The following is a 20,692-nucleotide window of genomic DNA, read 5'->3' as shown; positions in this document are numbered from 1 at the left end:
AAGAGAACAGAAGAATGGAGGTTAAGATTCTCTTAAAACCACAATTTTATACAACTGAATATGTTAAATTCATTTATTACTAATTAAGAGCAATTAAGTTTACAGTCTAGGACCAAAAAGACATTCCTACATTACATTTTATCCTATCACTCATCACAAAATCTCTTAGCAGTAATTTCTGAGATACATTCCTGTAAACATCCCCAATCTATTTCGGATCAATCATGCCTGCCAATAGATTTTGACTGAAAGTCACATCTTTAAAAATTCATATCACCAGCAAGATCATCATGTCTTCAAAATACTGCAATGCTGCTGCATTTAGACACTTCTAAACTCAACATGGATGAATTTTTCTACTGAAAACCACACTTGAAAGTAATGTGCACATTACTTCAACTCACCCTGGTGCATCTCTGACCAAATCTGGTGGCAATGGTGAATGGCTGTCTTCATACTCACTCTTCCTGATGTTATACCGTTCCACTACATCTGTGGCTTTATCAAATGCATTTACACTACAGAAAAGTTCCACAGCTTTTTTGTAATTGCTAGCCTGATCATAGCATCTAGCAGCATCTAATGTCTTCTTTAATCTCTTCTCATTCAACAAAGCTGCATTTGTGAACTGTGAAAAAAATCAAAATTCTAATTTTGAGGTATGACTATATACACAAAACTCAGGTACAAAGGTTATCAAAGAGAAATATGACCTTACTGGAACTAGAAATCCTGCAAATAATTTGCATACATTTATTACCTGTATGAATTCGTTTCTTAACTGTTTGAAAAAATGGCTTAACTCAGTACCATGGTAGAAAGTGAACATTGTATAGATTTAAGATTTCAAGCAAACATACTAATGAAGGAAACGAGTCTTTTTTGTAGAAGACAATCCAATTCACTATGTAACTTAATGGCAATATGATTTTACTAAAAACATTCTGTGATATGCAGGAAATGGCTTCATTTTGATAACTGACCTGACGGTAAAAGTCAACGTCAAAGGTCTCTGTCTCAAAAAGAAACGTTTATACCTGATAATATGGGGAAAGACACTTCAATTGAGTCTGTATGTATTAATATTTCTGATTTATGTGGTAACTGACCTTGCAATGGTAAATGACCCTGGATGTCACCATCAAGGTAAAAGGTTAAGGTTTGAAAAGAAACTTTACCCTTGCACTTACAGGTTGCATGTGATTATGTGGGGTTTAGACACTTGAATATAGTCTCTGTATAATTGTGTAGTATACTCTGTTTTTTAAGGTTTATATATATAGCAGTATGGCTAAGCACCAAAAGTAACACTTGATTATCCACATAAACATCAACATAGAACTTAAACTTTTGAAACACTACACACAACTGATAATTAGTGAAAGCAAAACTGAAGCTTTCATCCACACCAGTGAACTTGTTCACCAGTCTGATGTTCTGGGTTGATCACATGACTCAGTGCTGGAATCATGTGACCAAATCACGAAATCCCAGATGTATGAAAGTTGAAAATTACCCCCATCCCCGTTGAGATCATGTTTAGACTTCCCAACATAGATCACTTCCTTTACATCACGTTAAAACCAACGTTTGTCCTTGTCAAGTACTTTAATATTATCTCAGGTAATCTTGTGATCTTGGCACTCTGTATGAATATGTTTTGTAACTTCTGGAGTCGTGGCACTTGGATCAGTGTTCCATGAAACATGCTTTACGGATAAGCTCTGTCTCACCAATATATGTGCTTTATTTTGCAGTCAACTCAATGTTCTCCTTCACATGTTTCTGCTTCTGCTTGATACTGTGCAAAACACCTTGCGGTTATCATGCACAGGTCAGTGTGGAATTGACGTCCTGTTGAGTGTATAAAGTTTGTGGTGAGCTTTGGTTATCAGTTCTTCCATGTTTACTTTTTGTAGTAGTATTTTGAAGGTGTCAATGTTCTTGGCAGCACGGATAGTGGGCGGTAGTAAATTCCATTCACGGATGGTTCTTGGATACATTGATATTGGTAGCAGATTTTATTGAAAGGTGGTTCATTCAGAATGTGTGGGCCAGTATTTTGTCTTGTCGATCTGACTGTGTGTGATTGCTTAGGTTGGATGTTGGAGGGTGTGAGGCAATGAACTTCCTTGCAAATAGACGTTAGTCTGAGTTTTGTTCTTCAGTTTTCAAGTGATTCCCAGTGTAAACTTTGCAGCATATCTGTGACACTGGCTTTAGGGTTGTAATTGTGTGTGGCAAATCATGCTGAGCGACATTGTATTCTTTCTAATGAATTGTTATTTTGGTGATGGGGTCCCAGATGTTTGCACAATATTCTAGTTTTGACCGGACCAGGGTTTTGTATGCATTTTCTTTGATGGATTTGTGACAAGAGCTGATGTTTCTTCTCAGAAGGCCTAGCATTTTATTAGCTTTATTTGTGACTTGCTTGATGTGATGTGCCCATGAAAGGTCGTTACTTACTTCAACTCCAAGATATGGGTTTTGAGTTAATACTGTCTTTAGTATTAAAGTAGTAGTAGTTTATATTGTAGTTAGTGATGATTGGTTTCTTCTTGTGAGTAATGTGCATGGTGTAGCATTTTCCTGGGTTGAAATTCATTTGCCAGGCCTTTTCCCATTTTCTTGTAGTGATGTGCAATCTTGTTGTATTGTGATATCTCTGTAGATGATGCAGTCATCGGCAAAAAGTCAGATTTTGGAGCTAACTGCCTTCGGTAAGTCATTGAAATAAAGAAGGAAGAGGAGAGGTCCTAAAACTGTTCCTTGAGGTACGCCACTGAGATAACACTTTTGATTCAGTGGATGATGCACCATCAAGGAGGACTTTGCGATGACTGTTAGTGAGAAAGGTTTTGATCCACAGTAGTAGGTTATTTGTGATGCCGGCATGTTTGAGTTTCTCGTTGATGAAGGACGGTGTAAAATGCTTTACTGAAATCCAGTATGATTACATCTGTTTGGCTATTTTGGGCAAGTGATTTAGCAAGGTAATTTATGAGTCCAGTTCGTTGGGTGTCACAAGAATGTCCTTTACATGTTGTGCACTGGTCAGTATGTTTTGAAGATCAAAATTGTCCATGATATGACGGAAAATGATGTGTTCCAAGAGTTTACAGGGGATTGAAGTTAACAATACTGGTCTGTAGTTTGCTGAGTTTGTTCGGTCACCTTTTTTGTGGATAGGAATAATGTTAGCATTTAACCAGTCATCAGGGAGCTCGCCTGTATCTACTGATTTCTGAAATATTTTCTGTAGGACTGGGGTTATACTGGCAGAGCAGCATTTAAGTATTCTTGCAGCAATTATGACAAGTTCTGGTATCGTTGGGGTACTGGTAGTTTCAAGAGATGGAAAGGATTCAAGATCTTCTTTGGTGAAGACTGTTCAAAACTGTTGGTTTAATGCTTGTGCTTTGTCCGCTGCAGTTGTGATATTTCAATTATTGATGATAAGGTAGAAATACCAAATACTTCCTGGTTCATGAGTTTAATATACAATGTAACTCTTTAATGTAACTAATGTAACTCTTTAATATAACTCTTTAATTTAACTCTTTAATGTAACTCTTTAATATAACTCTTTGATATAACTCTTTAATGTAACTCTTTGATATAACTCTTTGATATAACTCTTTAATATAACTCTTTAATATAACTCTTTGATATAACTCTTTGATATAACTCTTTAATGTAACGCTTTAATGTAACTCTTTGATATAACTCTTTGATATAACTCTTTAATGTAACTCTTTAATATAACTCTTGAATGTAACTCTTTGATATAACTCTTGAATGTAACTCTTTAATGTAACTCTTTAATGTAACTCTTTGATATAACTCTTTGATATAACTCTTTAATGTAACTCTTTGATATAACTCTTTGATGTAACTCTTTAATGTAACTCTTTAATATAACTCTTTAATATAACTCTTTGATATAACTCTTTGATATAACTCTTTAATGTAACGCTTTAATGTAACTCTTTGATATAACTCTTTGATATAACTCTTTAATGTAACTCTTTAATATAACTCTTTAATGTAACTCTTTGATATAACTCTTTGATATAACTCTTTAATATAACTCTTTGATATAACTCTTTGATATAACTCTTTAATGTAACGCTTTAATGTAACTCTTTGATATAACTCTTGAATGTAACTCTTTAATGTAACTCTTTGATATAACTCTTTAATGTAACTCTTTAAGGTAACTCTTTGATATAACTCTTTGATATAACTCTTTAATGTAACTCTTTAATGTAACTCTTGAATGTAACTCTTGAATGTAACTCTTTGATATAACTCTTGAATGTAACTCTTTAATATAACTTTAATGTAACTCTTTAATGTAACTCTAAAGTAACTCTTTAATGTAACTCTTTAATATAACTCTTTGATATAACTCTTTAATGTAACTAATGTAACTCTTTAATGTAACTCTTTAATGTAACTCTTTGATATAACTCTTTAATGTAACTCTTTGATATAACTCTTTGATATAACTCTTTAATATAACTCTTTGATATAACTCTTTGATATAACTCTTTAATGTAACGCTTTAATGTAACTCTTTGATATAACTCTTTGATATAACTCTTAATGTAACTCTTTAATATAACTCTTGAATGTAACTCTTTGATATAACTCTTGAATGCAACTCTTTAATGTAACTCTTTAATGTAACTCTTTGATATAACTCTTTAATGTAACTCTTTAAGGTAACTCTTTAATATAACTCTTTGATATAACTCTTTAATGTAACTCTTTAATATAACTCTTTAATGTAACTCTTTGATATAACTCTTTGATGTAACTCTTTGATGTAACTCTTTGATGTAACTCTTTGATATAACTCTTTGATATAACTCTTTGATATAACTCTTTAATGTAACTCTTTAATATAACTCTTTGATATAACTCTGATATAACTCTTTAATTTAACTCTTTAAATTAACTCTTTTATGTAACTCTTTGATATAACTCTTTGATATAACTCTTTAATGTAACTCTTTAATGTAACTCTTTAATGTAACTCTTTGATATAACTCTTTGATATAACTCTTTGATGTAACTCTTTGATATAACTCTTTAATGTAACTCTTTAATGTAACTCTTTGATATAACTCTTTAATGTAACTATTTAATGTAACTCTTTGATATAACTCTTTAATGTAACTCTTTAATGTAACTCTGATATAACTCTTTAATGTAACTCTTTAATGTAACTCTTTGATATAACTCTTTAATGTAACTCTTTAATGTAACTCTTTGATATAACTCTTTAATGTAACTCTTTAATGTAACTCTTTGATATAACTCTTTGATATAACTCTTTAATGTAACTCTTTGATATAACTCTTTGATATAACTCTTTGATGTAACTCTTTAATGTAACTATTTAATGTAACTCTTTGATATAACTCTTTGATATAACTCTTTAATGTAACTCTTTAATGTAACTCTTTGATATAACTCTTTGATATAACTCTTTAATGTAACTATTTAATGTAACTCTTTGATATAACCCTTTAATATAACTCTTTAATGTAACTATTTAATGTAACTCTTTGATATAACCCTTTAATATAACTCTTTAATGTAACTCTTTAATGTAACTCTTTGATATAACTCTTTAATGTAACTCTTTAATTTAACTCTTTTATGTAACTCTTTGATATAACTCTTTAATGTAACTCTTTAATATAACTCTTTAATGTAACTCTTTGATATAACTCTTTGATGTAACTCTTTAATGTAACTCTTTAATTTAACTCTTTAATGTAACTCTTTAATGTAACTCTTTAATGTAACTCTTTAATGTAACTCTTTGATATAACTCTTTAATGTAACTCTTTAATATAACTCTTTAATGTAACTCTTTGATATAACTCTTTGATGTAACTCTTTAATGTAACTCTTTAATTTAACTCTTTAATGTAACTCTTTAATATAACTCTTTAATGTAACTCTTTGATATAACTCTTTGATATAACTCTTTGATGTAACTCTTTGATGTAACTCTTTAATGTAACTATTTAATGTAACTCTTTAATGTAACTATTTAATGTAACTCTTTAATGTAACTCTTTAATGTAACTCTTTGATGTAACTCTTTAATGTAACTCTTTAATTTAACTCTTTAATGTAACTCTTTAATATAACTCTTTAATATAACTCTTTAATATAACTCTTTAATGTAACTCTTTAATATAACTCTTTGCTATAACCCTTTAATATAACCCTTTAATATAACTCATTAATGTAACTCTTTAATGTAACTCTTTGATGTAACTCTTTGATATAACTCTTTAATGTAACTCTTTGATGTAACTCTTTAATATAACTCTTTGATATAACTCTTTGATATAACTCTTTAATGTAACTCTTTGATATAACTCTTTGATATAACTCTAATATAACTCTTTGATGTAACTCTTTGATGTAACTCTTTGATGTAACTCTTTGATATAACTCTTTGATATAACTCTTTGATGTAACTCTTTAATGTAACTCTTTGATATAACTCTTTGATGTAACTCTTTGATGTAACTCTTTGATATAACTCTTTGATATAACTCTTTGATATAACTCTTTAATGTAACTCTTTAATATAACTCTTTGATATAACTCTGATATAACTCTTTAATTTAACTCTTTAAATTAACTCTTTTATGTAACTCTTTGATATAACTCTTTGATATAACTCTTTAATGTAACTCTTTAATGTAACTCTTTAATGTAACTCTTTGATATAACTCTTTGATATAACTCTTTGATGTAACTCTTTGATATAACTCTTTAATGTAACTCTTTAATGTAACTCTTTGATATAACTCTTTAATGTAACTATTTAATGTAACTCTTTGATATAACTCTTTAATGTAACTCTTTAATGTAACTCTGATATAACTCTTTAATGTAACTCTTTAATGTAACTCTTTGATATAACTCTTTAATGTAACTCTTTAATGTAACTCTTTGATATAACTCTTTAATGTAACTCTTTAATGTAACTCTTTGATATAACTCTTTGATATAACTCTTTAATGTAACTCTTTGATATAACTCTTTGATATAACTCTTTGATGTAACTCTTTAATGTAACTATTTAATGTAACTCTTTGATATAACTCTTTGATATAACTCTTTAATGTAACTCTTTAATGTAACTCTTTGATATAACTCTTTGATATAACTCTTTAATGTAACTATTTAATGTAACTCTTTGATATAACCCTTTAATATAACTCTTTAATGTAACTCTTTAATGTAACTCTTTGATATAACTCTTTAATGTAACTCTTTAATTTAACTCTTTTATGTAACTCTTTGATATAACTCTTTAATGTAACTCTTTAATATAACTCTTTAATGTAACTCTTTGATATAACTCTTTGATGTAACTCTTTAATGTAACTCTTTAATTTAACTCTTTAATGTAACTCTTTAATGTAACTCTTTAATGTAACTCTTTAATGTAACTCTTTGATATAACTCTTTAATGTAACTCTTTAATATAACTCTTTAATGTAACTCTTTGATATAACTCTTTGATGTAACTCTTTAATGTAACTCTTTAATTTAACTCTTTAATGTAACTCTTTAATATAACTCTTTAATGTAACTCTTTGATATAACTCTTTGATATAACTCTTTGATGTAACTCTTTGATGTAACTCTTTAATGTAACTATTTAATGTAACTCTTTAATGTAACTATTTAATGTAACTCTTTAATGTAACTCTTTAATGTAACTCTTTGATGTAACTCTTTAATGTAACTCTTTAATTTAACTCTTTAATGTAACTCTTTAATATAACTCTTTAATATAACTCTTTAATATAACTCTTTAATGTAACTCTTTAATATAACTCTTTCCTATAACCCTTTAATATAACCCTTTAATATAACTCATTAATGTAACTCTTTAATGTAACTCTTTGATGTAACTCTTTGATATAACTCTTTAATGTAACTCTTTGATGTAACTCTTTAATATAACTCTTTGATATAACTCTTTGATATAACTCTTTAATGTAACTCTTTGATATAACTCTTTGATATAACTCTAATATAACTCTTTGATGTAACTCTTTGATGTAACTCTTTGATATAACTCTTTGATATAACTCTTTGATGTAACTCTTTGATGTAACTCTTTGATATAACTCTTTGATATAACTCTTTGATATAACTCTTTAATGTAACTCTTTAATGTAACTCTTTGATATAACTCTTTAATGTAACTCTTTGATATAACTCTTTGATATAACTCTTTGATGTAACTCTTTGATGTAACTCTTTGATATAACTCTTTGATATAACTCTTTGATATAACTCTTTAATGTAACTCTTTAATATAACTCTTTGATATAACTCTGATATAACTCTTTAATGTAACGCTTTAATGTAACTCTTTGATATAACTCTTTAATGTAACTCTTTAATGTAACTCTTTAATTTAACTCTTTAATGTAACTCTTTAATATAACTCTTTGATGTAACTCTTTAATGTAACTCTTTAATGTAACTTTTTAATGTAACTCTTTAATGTAACTCTTTAATGTAACTCTTTTATGTAACTCTTTGATATAACTCTTTAATGTAACTCTTTAATATAACTCTTTAATGTAACTCTTTGATATAACTCTTTGATATAACTCTTTAATTTAACTCTTTAAATTAACTATTTAATGTAACTCTTTGATATAACTCTTTGATATAACTCTTTAATGTAACTCTTTAATGTAACTCTTTGATATAACTCTTTGATATAACTCTTTAATGTAACTATTTAATGTAACTCTTTGATATAACTCTTTAATGTAACTCTTTAATATAACCCTTTAATATAACCCTTTAATATAACCCTTTAATGTAACTCTTTAATGTAACTCTTTGATATAACTCTTTGATGTAACTCTTTAATATAACTCTTTGATGTAACTCTTTAATATAACTCTTTAATGTAACTATTTAATGTAACTCTTTAATGTAACTCTTTAATGTAACTCTGATGTAACTCTTTAATGTAACTCTTTAATGTAACTCTTTAATGTAACTCTTTAATATAACTCTTTGATATAACTCTTTGATATAACTCTTTGATATAACTCTTTGATATAACTCTTTAATGTAACTCTTTAATGTAACTCTTTAATATAACTCTTTAATGTAACTCTTTGATGTAACTCTTTGATGTAACTCTTTAATGTAACTCTTTAATGTAACTCTTTAATTTAACTCTTTAATGTAACTCTTTAATATAACTCTTTAATGTAACTCTTTAATATAACTTGTATTATTTGTTGCTATGTATTTTTCGGTTAACAATGAGTTGAAGTCTGATATGACTTTGTTTACTGCAGGCTTGGGTAGTCAGCCTTTTAATAGATGAAAATTTTCCTTCTGAGTGGTTTTACTCTAGTTGGTGTGTCAATGATCTGTGTTAGATTATGATCTTCGATAATGTCCAAAATACTTTTGCTACATGCTGAATTTGTCTTTCAATTGATGTCTGGTAGATTAAAATCACTAAGAAGCCAAGTGGAGGCAGACTTGGGCATTTTTGCAAGTGACACTTCAAGTTCTTTGAATGTATTCAGCAGAGGATGATGGTGGACGATAAAAAACTCCAACCTACGTGGGTTTGAAGCCTTTGATGTGGATGCCTATCCATAACAGTTCTCAATTTGTTTCTAGACTGTCTTCTTGGTTAGTGATGTAGGTGTTCTTAGCTAGCTATGGAGACTCCACCATGTGAACTTCATTGTCTATCTTTCCAAAAGACATTATAATTAGATGGGAAGATTTCTCCTGATGCAATGCTTTTTTCAGCAATGATTCTGTACCAATCACTATGAACAGAGGTTGCCAAAGAGTATTACAAGGTTTGCAATGTAACTGTAGACCATATGACCCAAATGTCCATTTCAGTTGTTCAGCCACTTCTTTTAAATTAACATATGGTATAGTAACTGATGGTGCATTGCATGTTTTATTCTTCTCTTTAATACTGCTGGTACGTGTACTGCACTCTTTTCCTTTCTGGGTGCCATAGCTTTGATTATGGCCCAATATGGGTAGCCATGCACACAAGTTGATTCGTGCTTTATGGATGACTTTGTGTTCTTCTCTGCAACATGGTCATCAGCTGCAGTTACAACAGTGGCGGCTCTATGGAGGAGTGTCCCCAATTTTTGTGATCTATGAGATGGTGTGACCAGAAATTTAGGTACTTTAGGTAATTTAGGAAATTTGTGTGAGTGTCCTCTACATATCTAAACCACCTCATAGGGGGATGTTCAGTTGTTGCGATCACCTTGATTTCCAGGTCTTCAATGTAGACATTGCATGTAATAGCACAATGGCTTAGGATTGGCCATATTTGTTAATAAAAATTTTATTTTTCATTCATTCATTCATTGTTTACTTTTAAATTTTTTCAACAAATATATTTTCCCTACTATATGTCATAAAGTAATGATTTGAAAAGCTGGAGTTGTTTTTTCTTTTTGATTGTAAACCACTTTCAGCTGTTTTTTGATGTTTTATTAAACCAGCTTCACTATGACTACCTCATTAATTATTTATGAGTTAGTTTTACTGCCCATCCTCAACCATTGAACTTTCCTTTCCACTCACCATTTAAGTCCCCACGCACCATGTAACCCCACTCACTATGTAAGTCCCCACTCACCATGTAACCCCACGCACCATGTAACCCTACTCACCATGTAACCCCACTCACTATGTAAGTCCCCACGCACCATGTAACCCCACTCACTATGTAAGTCCCCACGCACCATGTAACCCCACTCACTATGTAAGTCCCCACTCACCATGTAACCCCACTCACTATGTTAGTCCCCACTCACCATGTAACCCCACTCACTATGTATTAAAGTCCCCTCTCACCATGTAACCCCCCCCCCCACTCACCATGTAACCCCACTCACCATTTAAGTCCCCACTCACTATGTAAGTCCCCACTCACCATGTAACCCCACTCACCATGTAACCCCACTCACCATTTAACTCCCCACTCACCATGTAACCCCACTCACCATGTAACCCCACTCACCATTTAAGTACCCACCCACCATGTAACCCCACTCACTATGTAAGTCCCAACTCACAAGTCCCCACTCGATCACTATGTAAAAATAGCACCAATGGTGTTGTAGCACAACTGCATTTGTCTGATGCTATGGGCATGGTGTTGTTGTTGTGGACATTTGCATACATTTTTTTGAATCTTTGTTAACTTGCCTACCATTCATACTTTTCATCTTTGCAAATATAAACCATCATTTAGCTGTTGCTATGGTCATGGTCCTGTTGCTAGGCATATTTGCATACATTTTTTGAATCTTTATTCACCTACTTACCCATCCCTATTTTATCTTTGTAATATGCATCGTCATTTCACTGTTGCTGGGGGTGTGGTCATGGTTGCTAGGGCCAATTGTGTCCACACGCTTTCAACAAAACTGTAGAATAATGCCTCCAGAAACATCCCCACCAAGTTTCAACCCTATTCACCATGCAGTTTCAGAACATAAGGTTTTAACCAAAATTGACATTTTTAGACCTAATTTGCATATTGCTGGTGGTATCATCACATTGTGAATACAGCTTCATTTACCCATACCCAGATGCATCTCCATTTCAATCAGTACTTTTGGAATGATAGATTTTTGACCAAAAAACACCTAATTTGCATATCCCTGATGGGATCATCATGTTGTGAACAATTCTTAATCTAAACACCACTAAGAACGTTCCCATTAAATTTCAGATCGATCTGCTCAGTACTAGTTTTGGAGTTTAAAGTTTTTGACCAAAAATCACATTTTTTTACTCTAATCACACATTGGTGTAAGATCATCTTGATTTGAACAATTTTCCAACTAGACATCCAAGGTAATTTACCCACCAGATTTTTTGACTTTAGTTAAAGTTGTTTACATACACACATGTACACACACACAGAGACACACACGTTATAAACAGACATGTTCTACTCATCCTTCTCAACCTTTCAGCTGCATTTGATACCATCAACCATGGCATATTACTTAACAGACTAGCCAACCTTGGTATTACTGGTATGGCTCTAACATGGTTTACATCCTATCTTAAGAGCCGGTATCAATCAGTAACAATACAAAACATCACAAATGAACCATCAGCTCTCAGTTATGGGGTGCCACAAGGATCAGTACTTGGACCTCTCTTGTTTACAATTTACATTACACCTCTGGGAGAATTAATACGTCGTCACAATTTGCAGTTTCATCAGTATGTAGATGATAATGAAATACACCTTGCTTTTTCCCACCAAGATTCAACTTCTGCTATACATTCAATGGAGACCTGTGTCCGTGATATATGTCCGTGAACAATGGATGACACACTACAAACTACAACTATTAAAATGACAACAAAACTGAAGTTCTTCTTATCCGTTCTATTAAAATTCAACCACTTGTCAGACCCAATTGATCATATCAACACTGACAACAGTGGCTCTGTACCCATTACACCAGTCACATCAGCTCATAAGATTGGAGTATTCTTCGATAATATCCACGTTTAACCACCACGTCAAGAATACCTACAAATCAATCTACACACATCTTTGTCGCATTGCATCCATAAGGGAATACATCACTGATGACGTTTGTTGTACTATAATCCATGCAATCCTATCAGCCAAGCTTGACAACAGTAATGCATTATCATACAGACAGACTTCTTGATACCACCATAAACCTATTACAACGTGCTCAAAATACAGCAGCAAGGATTATCTCTCGTACCAAGAAGTTTGAACACATTTCTCCAGTTCTCATCAGCCTACATTGATTACCAGTTCGTTTCAGGATTGATTACAAAATTTTACTGTTGACATGTAAAGCTTTTTATGGCTTAACTCCATTTGTGATCTTCTCCAGCCATAAACACCGAGTCACACTCTACGTTCTACAAACACGAATCTGCTTACAACAACAAATTACAGACAAGTCACCTATGGAGGTCATTCATTCTCATATGTCGCCCCCCAAACTATGGAACTCTTTGCCACTTGACATTCACCAAGCCTCCAGCCTGGATTGTTTCAAAACAAAACTGAAGACTTACTTGTTCACCAAAGCCTACAGTGTGCTTTAGCCATTCAGTGCTACTGAATAGAACGTTGTGCTCAGGAAATTGGCGCTATAGAAATTTGAATGATTGATTGACACACACACACACACACACATCCACACATCCACACAGACAGACACTTTGCCATGCCTATAGCAATTTGGAAGTAATGGCAGAAAAAAATTCAGAAATTTAATGCTTTACAAATCTATATCTTCAAATGCCGATTTTAGTCATTCAAGTGTTGTTTTTCATCTTTCAATGAGATCTATTCAACAACCTAAGGTTTGATAAGTAAAAGACACTTTTAAAAAAGTGCCTGACATGGCTACTATGACAGTACCTTGTATACAAAGACCTGCCATGGTCAATTGTTAAAAAGGCTGCCGGTAGATCTAACAGAACAAGAATTACATCATGTCCTGTATGTATAAAGTGATAATACAATGTCATTGTGGACTTCATGCAGTACAATCTTAGTACTGTGGAATCTGTGATAGGCAGACTTGAGTGGTTTGAGTAGTTAAAGAAAGCTTGTCTCTTGAATGGAGTCTATGTATTGCAGTTTTGCTTTGTGTAGTAACCATTTGATCAAATTTGCATATGCCACAAAACAAAGTGATGTGCATATGTCACATATGATATGTCACCTTTGTGCCTGATTTGAAAGAAAATTGCATATTGCACGTCTGAGAAATGGCATATTATGGATGAACAGACAGATACAAGGACAGACAGATGGACAATTGGAGCCTACTGCTGCAATTGGTCACTCCTTCAGGGGACTAGTATACATAAAAGTAATACAAGAAACAGCATCTCACCTTTCCTAATTTTTCAAACAACTGAGCAGAGAGCTCATACTCTTTGGCATTGTACAAACATCTAGCTGCTGGTTGTGGCATGTCACATTGCAAGAACTCATCAGCAGCTGCTAAGAACTCCTCTCGTAATTTACGTGGGTTTTCCCTTAGTCTCTCTGCTTGAAGTGCTCTGTGCTGTGCAAGTGACATTTTTTCTTTTTTCACTGTAAATGTAGAGATAAGAAGATGTAAATTGAATGTCTTCCATAAGGATTGTTGTTACTTTATCCTTTGTTATCATCAACATTTAGGACAATGTGTTGTTATTTCAATGTATGTACCAAGTCATATGAAATATGAAGTACGCATTCAACATATTACCAAAAACCATATGCAAATGATTCCATGAAATTAAAAATAGTGTCAATGGAATTGTAGTACAACTGTGTTCATCCACATGCCAATCCATCCTTGTTGTTAACCATGCAATATGCACCATCATTTTAATGTTGTTATGTGCAGTTTCTTAGTTGCGAGTGACATTGTCATTTTTTTCAATATTCATCTACTTGTCCAACTACATGTACCTCTGTTGTTACCTTTGCCATACAAATGTATACAACATCATTTGGCTGTTGCTATGGCCATGGTCTTGTTGCTAGACAAACATGGGACCATTTATAAATGTTTATCGACATGTCTACCTATCCCAATTTCATCTTGATCACCATCATTTGATTGTTGCTATATGTGTAGTCTTGTTGCTATGCATGTCTGCATACATTTTTTGAAAGTTTATTAATTTGCCTACCATTCCTGTTTTTATATTTGTAATATACATTATTACATGGCTGTTGCTATGGGTGTAGTCTTGTTGCTAGGCATATTTGCATACAATTTTTGAATGTTTTTCCACATGTCTAAGACTCCATTATCTTTGTGAATTACATCACCGTTTGGCTGTTGCTATGGATGTGGTCATGGTTGCTAGGGGTATTTGCATACTTTTTTTTGAATGTTTACTCACTTATCTTCCAGATGATATTGTTGTTATTTAACCAAAATATACTGCCATTTGGTTGTTGCTAAGGGCGTGGTCATGGTTGATGGGGCCAATTGTGTCAAAATATTTTGAAGAAAATCTGCAGAATAACACTTCTAGAGACATCTCACCAAGTTTCAGTCTCATTGACCAAGAAATTTTTGAGATATAGGTTTTTCACCAAAATTCACATTTTACACCTAATTTGCATATCACTGATGAGCTCATTATGCTTAGTATTTCTTCATCTATACACCCACAGATGCATCCCCATTAAATTTCAGCCCAATCTGCTCAGTAGCTTCAGAATTAAAGATTTTTCACCAAAAAGATACATTTTTAGCCCTGATTTGCATATCACTGATGGGATCATCATGTTGTGAACATTTCTTAATCTAAACACCCCTAAGAACGTTCCCACCAAATTTCAGACTGATCTGCTCAGTAGTTTCAGACATATCTGTGTGGTAGTTTTTGAGTTCAAGTTTTTTTGCCCAAAAATCACATTTTTTTTACCCAAATCACACCGGTGGTAAGATCATTTTGATTTGAACAATTTCGCAACTAGACACCCAAGGTAATACACCCACCAAATATCATGGCAATCGGTCAAGCAATTTTTGAGTTTAAGTTGTTTACACACGCACAGGCACACACACACAGACAGACAGACAGACAGAGAGACAGACAGACAGATGAACAGACACTACTGAACCTTATCAGTTCAGTCGTGCTAAAAAACCTGAAAATGGCACAGATCAACTTGGTATGAACAAATGCGAATAGACTCCCCAAGGGACATGCACACCAACTATTAATTTAAGTATTCTGACTGTCAGTTTTGGAGAAGAAGATGAAAATTGAAAATGTTGACAGATGGAAAGATGCCAGTTTAAGCTCTGCTCAGATGTCAGCGAAAGCAGAGCTTAAAAAGTTGACAGATGGAATGACGTCGGTTTAAGATCTGCTCAGATGTCAACGAAAGCTGAGCTAAAAAGTTGACAGATGGAATGACGTCGGTTTAAGATCTGCTCAGATGTCAACGAAAGCAGAGCTAAAAAGTTGACAGATGGTAGGGATTACTGTATAATTACACATATTAAAATATGTGTAGCCGGGGGTTATGAAAATTCTTGGGTTCATTTTTTTTGGGGGGGGGGGAGTTTAAAAAAAAATTTGACCAAATTATTCCCCCCCCCCATACATTCTGACTGCAGTCTTACAGGAGATAAAAACAAATACTGATTACCATCGCCTCCTTTCCTGTAACACTTAGCCGCCACCTGCCATAACTTGTTGTTATAGAAGTAGTCCCCTCTTTTATTCCATTCCACTGCTGTAGAAGTTGATGCAAACATACCATCAGACAGACCTAAATAGAAAAAAATACAATGTTTCATAAAGGTTTCATGACAATTCTTAACAAGCAGTCATCGGAGATGACTCAGCCCACACAATGGATGTTTACATAGAATTGCCACCAGTCACAGTAGTATGATGTATTAGATTGTATGAAATATAGCACCCATGGCATTGTAATTGATTAAATATTTGCATACATTTTTTTTTATTTGTCTATTAATCCCTGTTGTTATCTTTGCAATATAAGTGATTATTTGGCTGTTGCTATGGGTCTGGTCTTTTTGCTAGGCACATTTACATACATTTTTTGAATGTTTAATTAATTGCTTATTAACCACTGTTGTTATCTTTGTGAAATATATACCTCACCGTTTGGCTGTTGCTATGGGCGTGGTATTATTGCTTCATACATTTGCATACATTTTTTGGATGTTTGTTCACTTGTCTAAAAATCCCTGTTATCTTTGTGAAATACACCACCGTTTGGCTGTTGCTATTGGCGTGGTCATGGTTGCTAAGGATATTTGCATGCACCTTTTGAATGTTTACTCACTTGCCTACCAGATGATGTTGTTATTTGACCAAAACACACTGCCAATTGGTTGTTGCTATAAGCATGGTCATTGTTGATACGGCTATTCTTTTTTTTTTTACAGAAAATCTGCAGAATAACACTTCTTGTGACATCTCACCAAGTTTTAGTCTCATTGACAAAGCACTTTCTGAGATTTAAATTTTTGACCAAAATTCACATTTTTTACACCTATTTGCATATCACTCATGAGATCATTATATACTTGATATTTCTTAATCTATACACCCTCAGATGCATCCCCATCAAATTTCAGTCCAATCTCTTCAGTGGTTTTGGAATTAAAGACTTTTGACCAAAAAGACACATTTTTAGCCCTAATTTGCATATCACTAATGGCTAATCATGTCATGAATAAATCTAAATTAACATGCCCCTAAGAACAGTGCCACCAAATTTCAGCTCAATCTGTCCATTAATTTTTGAGTTCAAATTTTTTGACCAAAAATCACATTTTTTGACCCAAAAATGACTCTAAGTCAGCAAATTGCATCATATTACAAAGCAAATTGGCGTGCATATGTAAGTCATAGTTCATTATCCACTTACTAAGTTTGAAAGAAATCAGTTCATGAATGTCCAAGAAATGGCTCTGGACGCAACGACGGACGGACGGACGGACGGAGCCCAATCTATAAGCCCCAATCCCAGACTACGTCTGATGGGGCAATACAATCAACAGTCTTACATTATAAGTTTTTATTTCTCAGCATATCTCCTGACTACAAATCTGCCAATAAGTTTCCGAGTTTGGATAATATTATATTTCTCAGACCTATGGGTATATCTTGCTTTGGAGTTTGAACAACATACTTACAAGTATATCTGAACTAAATGTTAGTATGAATGATTAGACCAGTAGTAGAATTAAATCAGTTAAACCAACTTTTCATCTTTCATAATCACAGAGCTACTCATTGACAGCCATCTCCTCTGAATTTTAATACTTCTCCCAACATTCATAGCAAGTGCAAAACCAGGTGTAAACTGAATGCCTGCCGTATTATGGGCAAACTTTTAGATTGTTAGTCCTTCACAGCTTGTTGCAAAGAACAATTCTGTGCTACCAGACATAACATTGCACATCCATTATAATTAGTTACTACATTGATATTATTTTGTGTTGTTTCATGAAATATGAATCCACTTTGCAAGCCATACAAATTTCAACACAGACATGAAGTAGCCAGTTTCAGAGAAGATAAAACCGGACAAATGAACAGTGCTCAGCTCTGATAAACAGACCGGCAAACAGCAACAGAGACTGCACACTGCTCAGCTCTGATAAACAGACTGGCAAACAGCAACAGAGACTGCACACTGCTCAGCTCTGATAAACAGACTGGCAAACAGCAACAGAGACTGCACACTGCTCAGCTCTGATAAACAGACTGGCAAACAGCAACAGAGACTGCACACTGCTCAGCTCTGATAAACAGACTGGCAAACAGCAACAGAGACTGCACACTGCTCAGCTCTGAAAAACAGACTGGCAAACAGCAACAGAGACTGCACACTGCTCAGCTCTGATAAACAGACTGGCAAACAGCAACAGAGACTGCACACTGCTCAGCTCTGATAAACAGACTGGCAAACAGCAACAGAAATTGCACAGTGCTCAGCTCTGATAAACAGACTGGCAAACAGCAACAGAGACTGCACACTGCATGCTCAGCTCTGATAAACAGACTGGCAAACAGCAACAGAAACTGCACACTGCTCAGCTCTGATAAACAGACTGGCAAACAGCAACAGAGACTGCACACTGCTCAGCTCTGATAAACAGACTGGCAAACAGCAACAGAAACTGCACGGTGCTCAGCTCTGATAAACAGACTGGCAAACAGCAACAGAGACTGCACACTGCATGCTCAGCTCTGATAAACAGACTGGCAAACAGCAACAGAAACTGCACGGTGCTTAGCTCTGATAAACAGACTGGCAAACAGCAACAGAGACTGCACACTGCTCAGCTCTGATAAACAGACTGGCAAACAGCAACAGAAACTGCACGGTGCTCAGCTCTGATAAACAGACTGGCAAACAGCAACAGAGACTGCACACTGCATGCTCAGCTCTGATAAACAGACTGGCAAACAGCAACAGAAACTGCACGGTGCTCAGCTCTGATAAACAGACTGGCAAACAGCAACAGAGACTGCACACTGCTCAGCTCTGATAAACAGACTGGCAAACAGCAACAGAAACTGCACGGTGCTCAGCTCTGATAAACAGACTGGCAAACAGCAACAGAGACTGCACAGTGCTCAGCTCTGATAAACAGACTGGCAAACAGCAACAGAGACTGCACACTGCTCAGCTCTGATAAACAGACTGGCAAACAGCAACAGAAACTGCACGGTGCTCAGCTGAACAATAAAAAACCGCCAATGGCGTTGTAGCACAACTGTACAGTTTTTAAAAATGTTTATCTATATGGTAGTCCATGCTAACAATAGGTGTTCATTTGCTGAATGACTATCCAGTTGCCTATCCAACCATGTTGCTATCTTTGTGATATACCCGATCATTTGGCTGTTGCTATGGGAGTGGTCTTGTTGCTAGATATTTGCATACATTTTTGAATGTTTTTGTTCACTTGTGTATGAATTCCTGATATTATCTTTGCGATATACGTGATCATTAAGCTGTTGCTATGGGCATGGTCTTGTTGCTAGGCACATTTGCATACATTTATTGAATGTTTATTCATTTGTTTGTTTGTTTGTTTGACTTTATTTAAACTCCATAAATCAAGTAAGATTTGTCTTCAATTCCTGTTATCTTTGCAAAATATGTGATTATTTGACTGTTGCTATGGGCGTGGTCTTGTTGCTAGTCAAATTTACATACATTTTTTTGAATGTTTATTCAATTGTCTATTAATCCCTGTTGTTATCTTCGCAATATATGCGATCATTTGGCTGTTGCTATGGGCGTGGTCTTGTTGCTAGGCACATTTGCATAGATTTTCTGAATGTTTATTCATTTGTCTTTCAATCCCTGTTGTTATATTTGCAATGTATGTGATTATTTGGTTGTTGCTTTGGGCATGGTCTTGTTGCTAGGCAAATTTACATACATTTTTTTGAATGTTTGGTTCAATTGTCTAATAATCCCTGTTGTTATCTTTGTGAAATACACAACCATTTGGCTGTTGCTATGGGCGTGGTCATTGTATCAAAATATTTTAAAGAAAATCTGCAGAATAACATTTCTAGAAATTTCTCACCAAGTTTCAGTCTCATTGACCAAGTACTTTTTGAGATATAAATTTTAGACCAAAATTCACATTTTTACACCTAATTTGCATATTACTGATGAGATCATTATTTGCTTAATACTTCATTTATTTACTTCATCTATACACCCTCAGTTGCATCCCAATTAAATTTCAGCTCAATCTGCTGAGTAGATTTGGAATTAAATATTTTTGACTAAAAAGACACATTTTTAGCCCTAATTTGCATATTACTGAAGGACTCATCATGTCATGAACAAATCCAAATTCAGTCACCTCTAAGAATGTTCCCACCAAATTTCAGACCAATCTGCCCAGTAGTTTTGGAGTTCAAGTTTTTTGACCAAATGTCACATTTTTTTACCCAAAACCCACATCTCTCATGCGATCATTTTCATTTGAACAATTTCCCAACTAGACACCCAAAGTAACATGACCACCAAATGTCAAAGCAATTGGTCTCTCTCACAGAGAGAGAGAGAGAGAGA

General features: G+C 33.7%; 1 protein-coding gene across 1 annotated transcript in view; it reads right to left on the bottom strand.

Annotated features, from left to right (window-relative positions):
* Positions 1 to 20,692, bottom strand: part of LOC144433630 (TPR and ankyrin repeat-containing protein 1-like) — a 193,973-nt gene that overhangs the window by 16,619 nt on the left and 156,662 nt on the right. The window contains exons 20-22 of the mRNA XM_078121973.1: positions 16,259 to 16,381; positions 13,989 to 14,191; positions 405 to 628 (exon numbers count right to left, since the gene is read on the bottom strand). Of these exons, the coding sequence (XP_077978099.1) occupies positions 405 to 628; positions 13,989 to 14,191; positions 16,259 to 16,381 (550 nt within the window). The remainder of the gene's footprint in view (positions 1 to 404; positions 629 to 13,988; positions 14,192 to 16,258; positions 16,382 to 20,692) is intronic.

The sequence above is a fragment of the Glandiceps talaboti genome, chromosome 4 (assembly GCF_964340395.1).
Source record: "Glandiceps talaboti chromosome 4, keGlaTala1.1, whole genome shotgun sequence".
Classification (NCBI taxonomy): Eukaryota; Metazoa; Hemichordata; class Enteropneusta; family Spengelidae; genus Glandiceps; species Glandiceps talaboti.
Note: the sequence above shows the minus strand (reverse complement) of the source record. Positions and strands in the feature narration are given on the sequence as shown.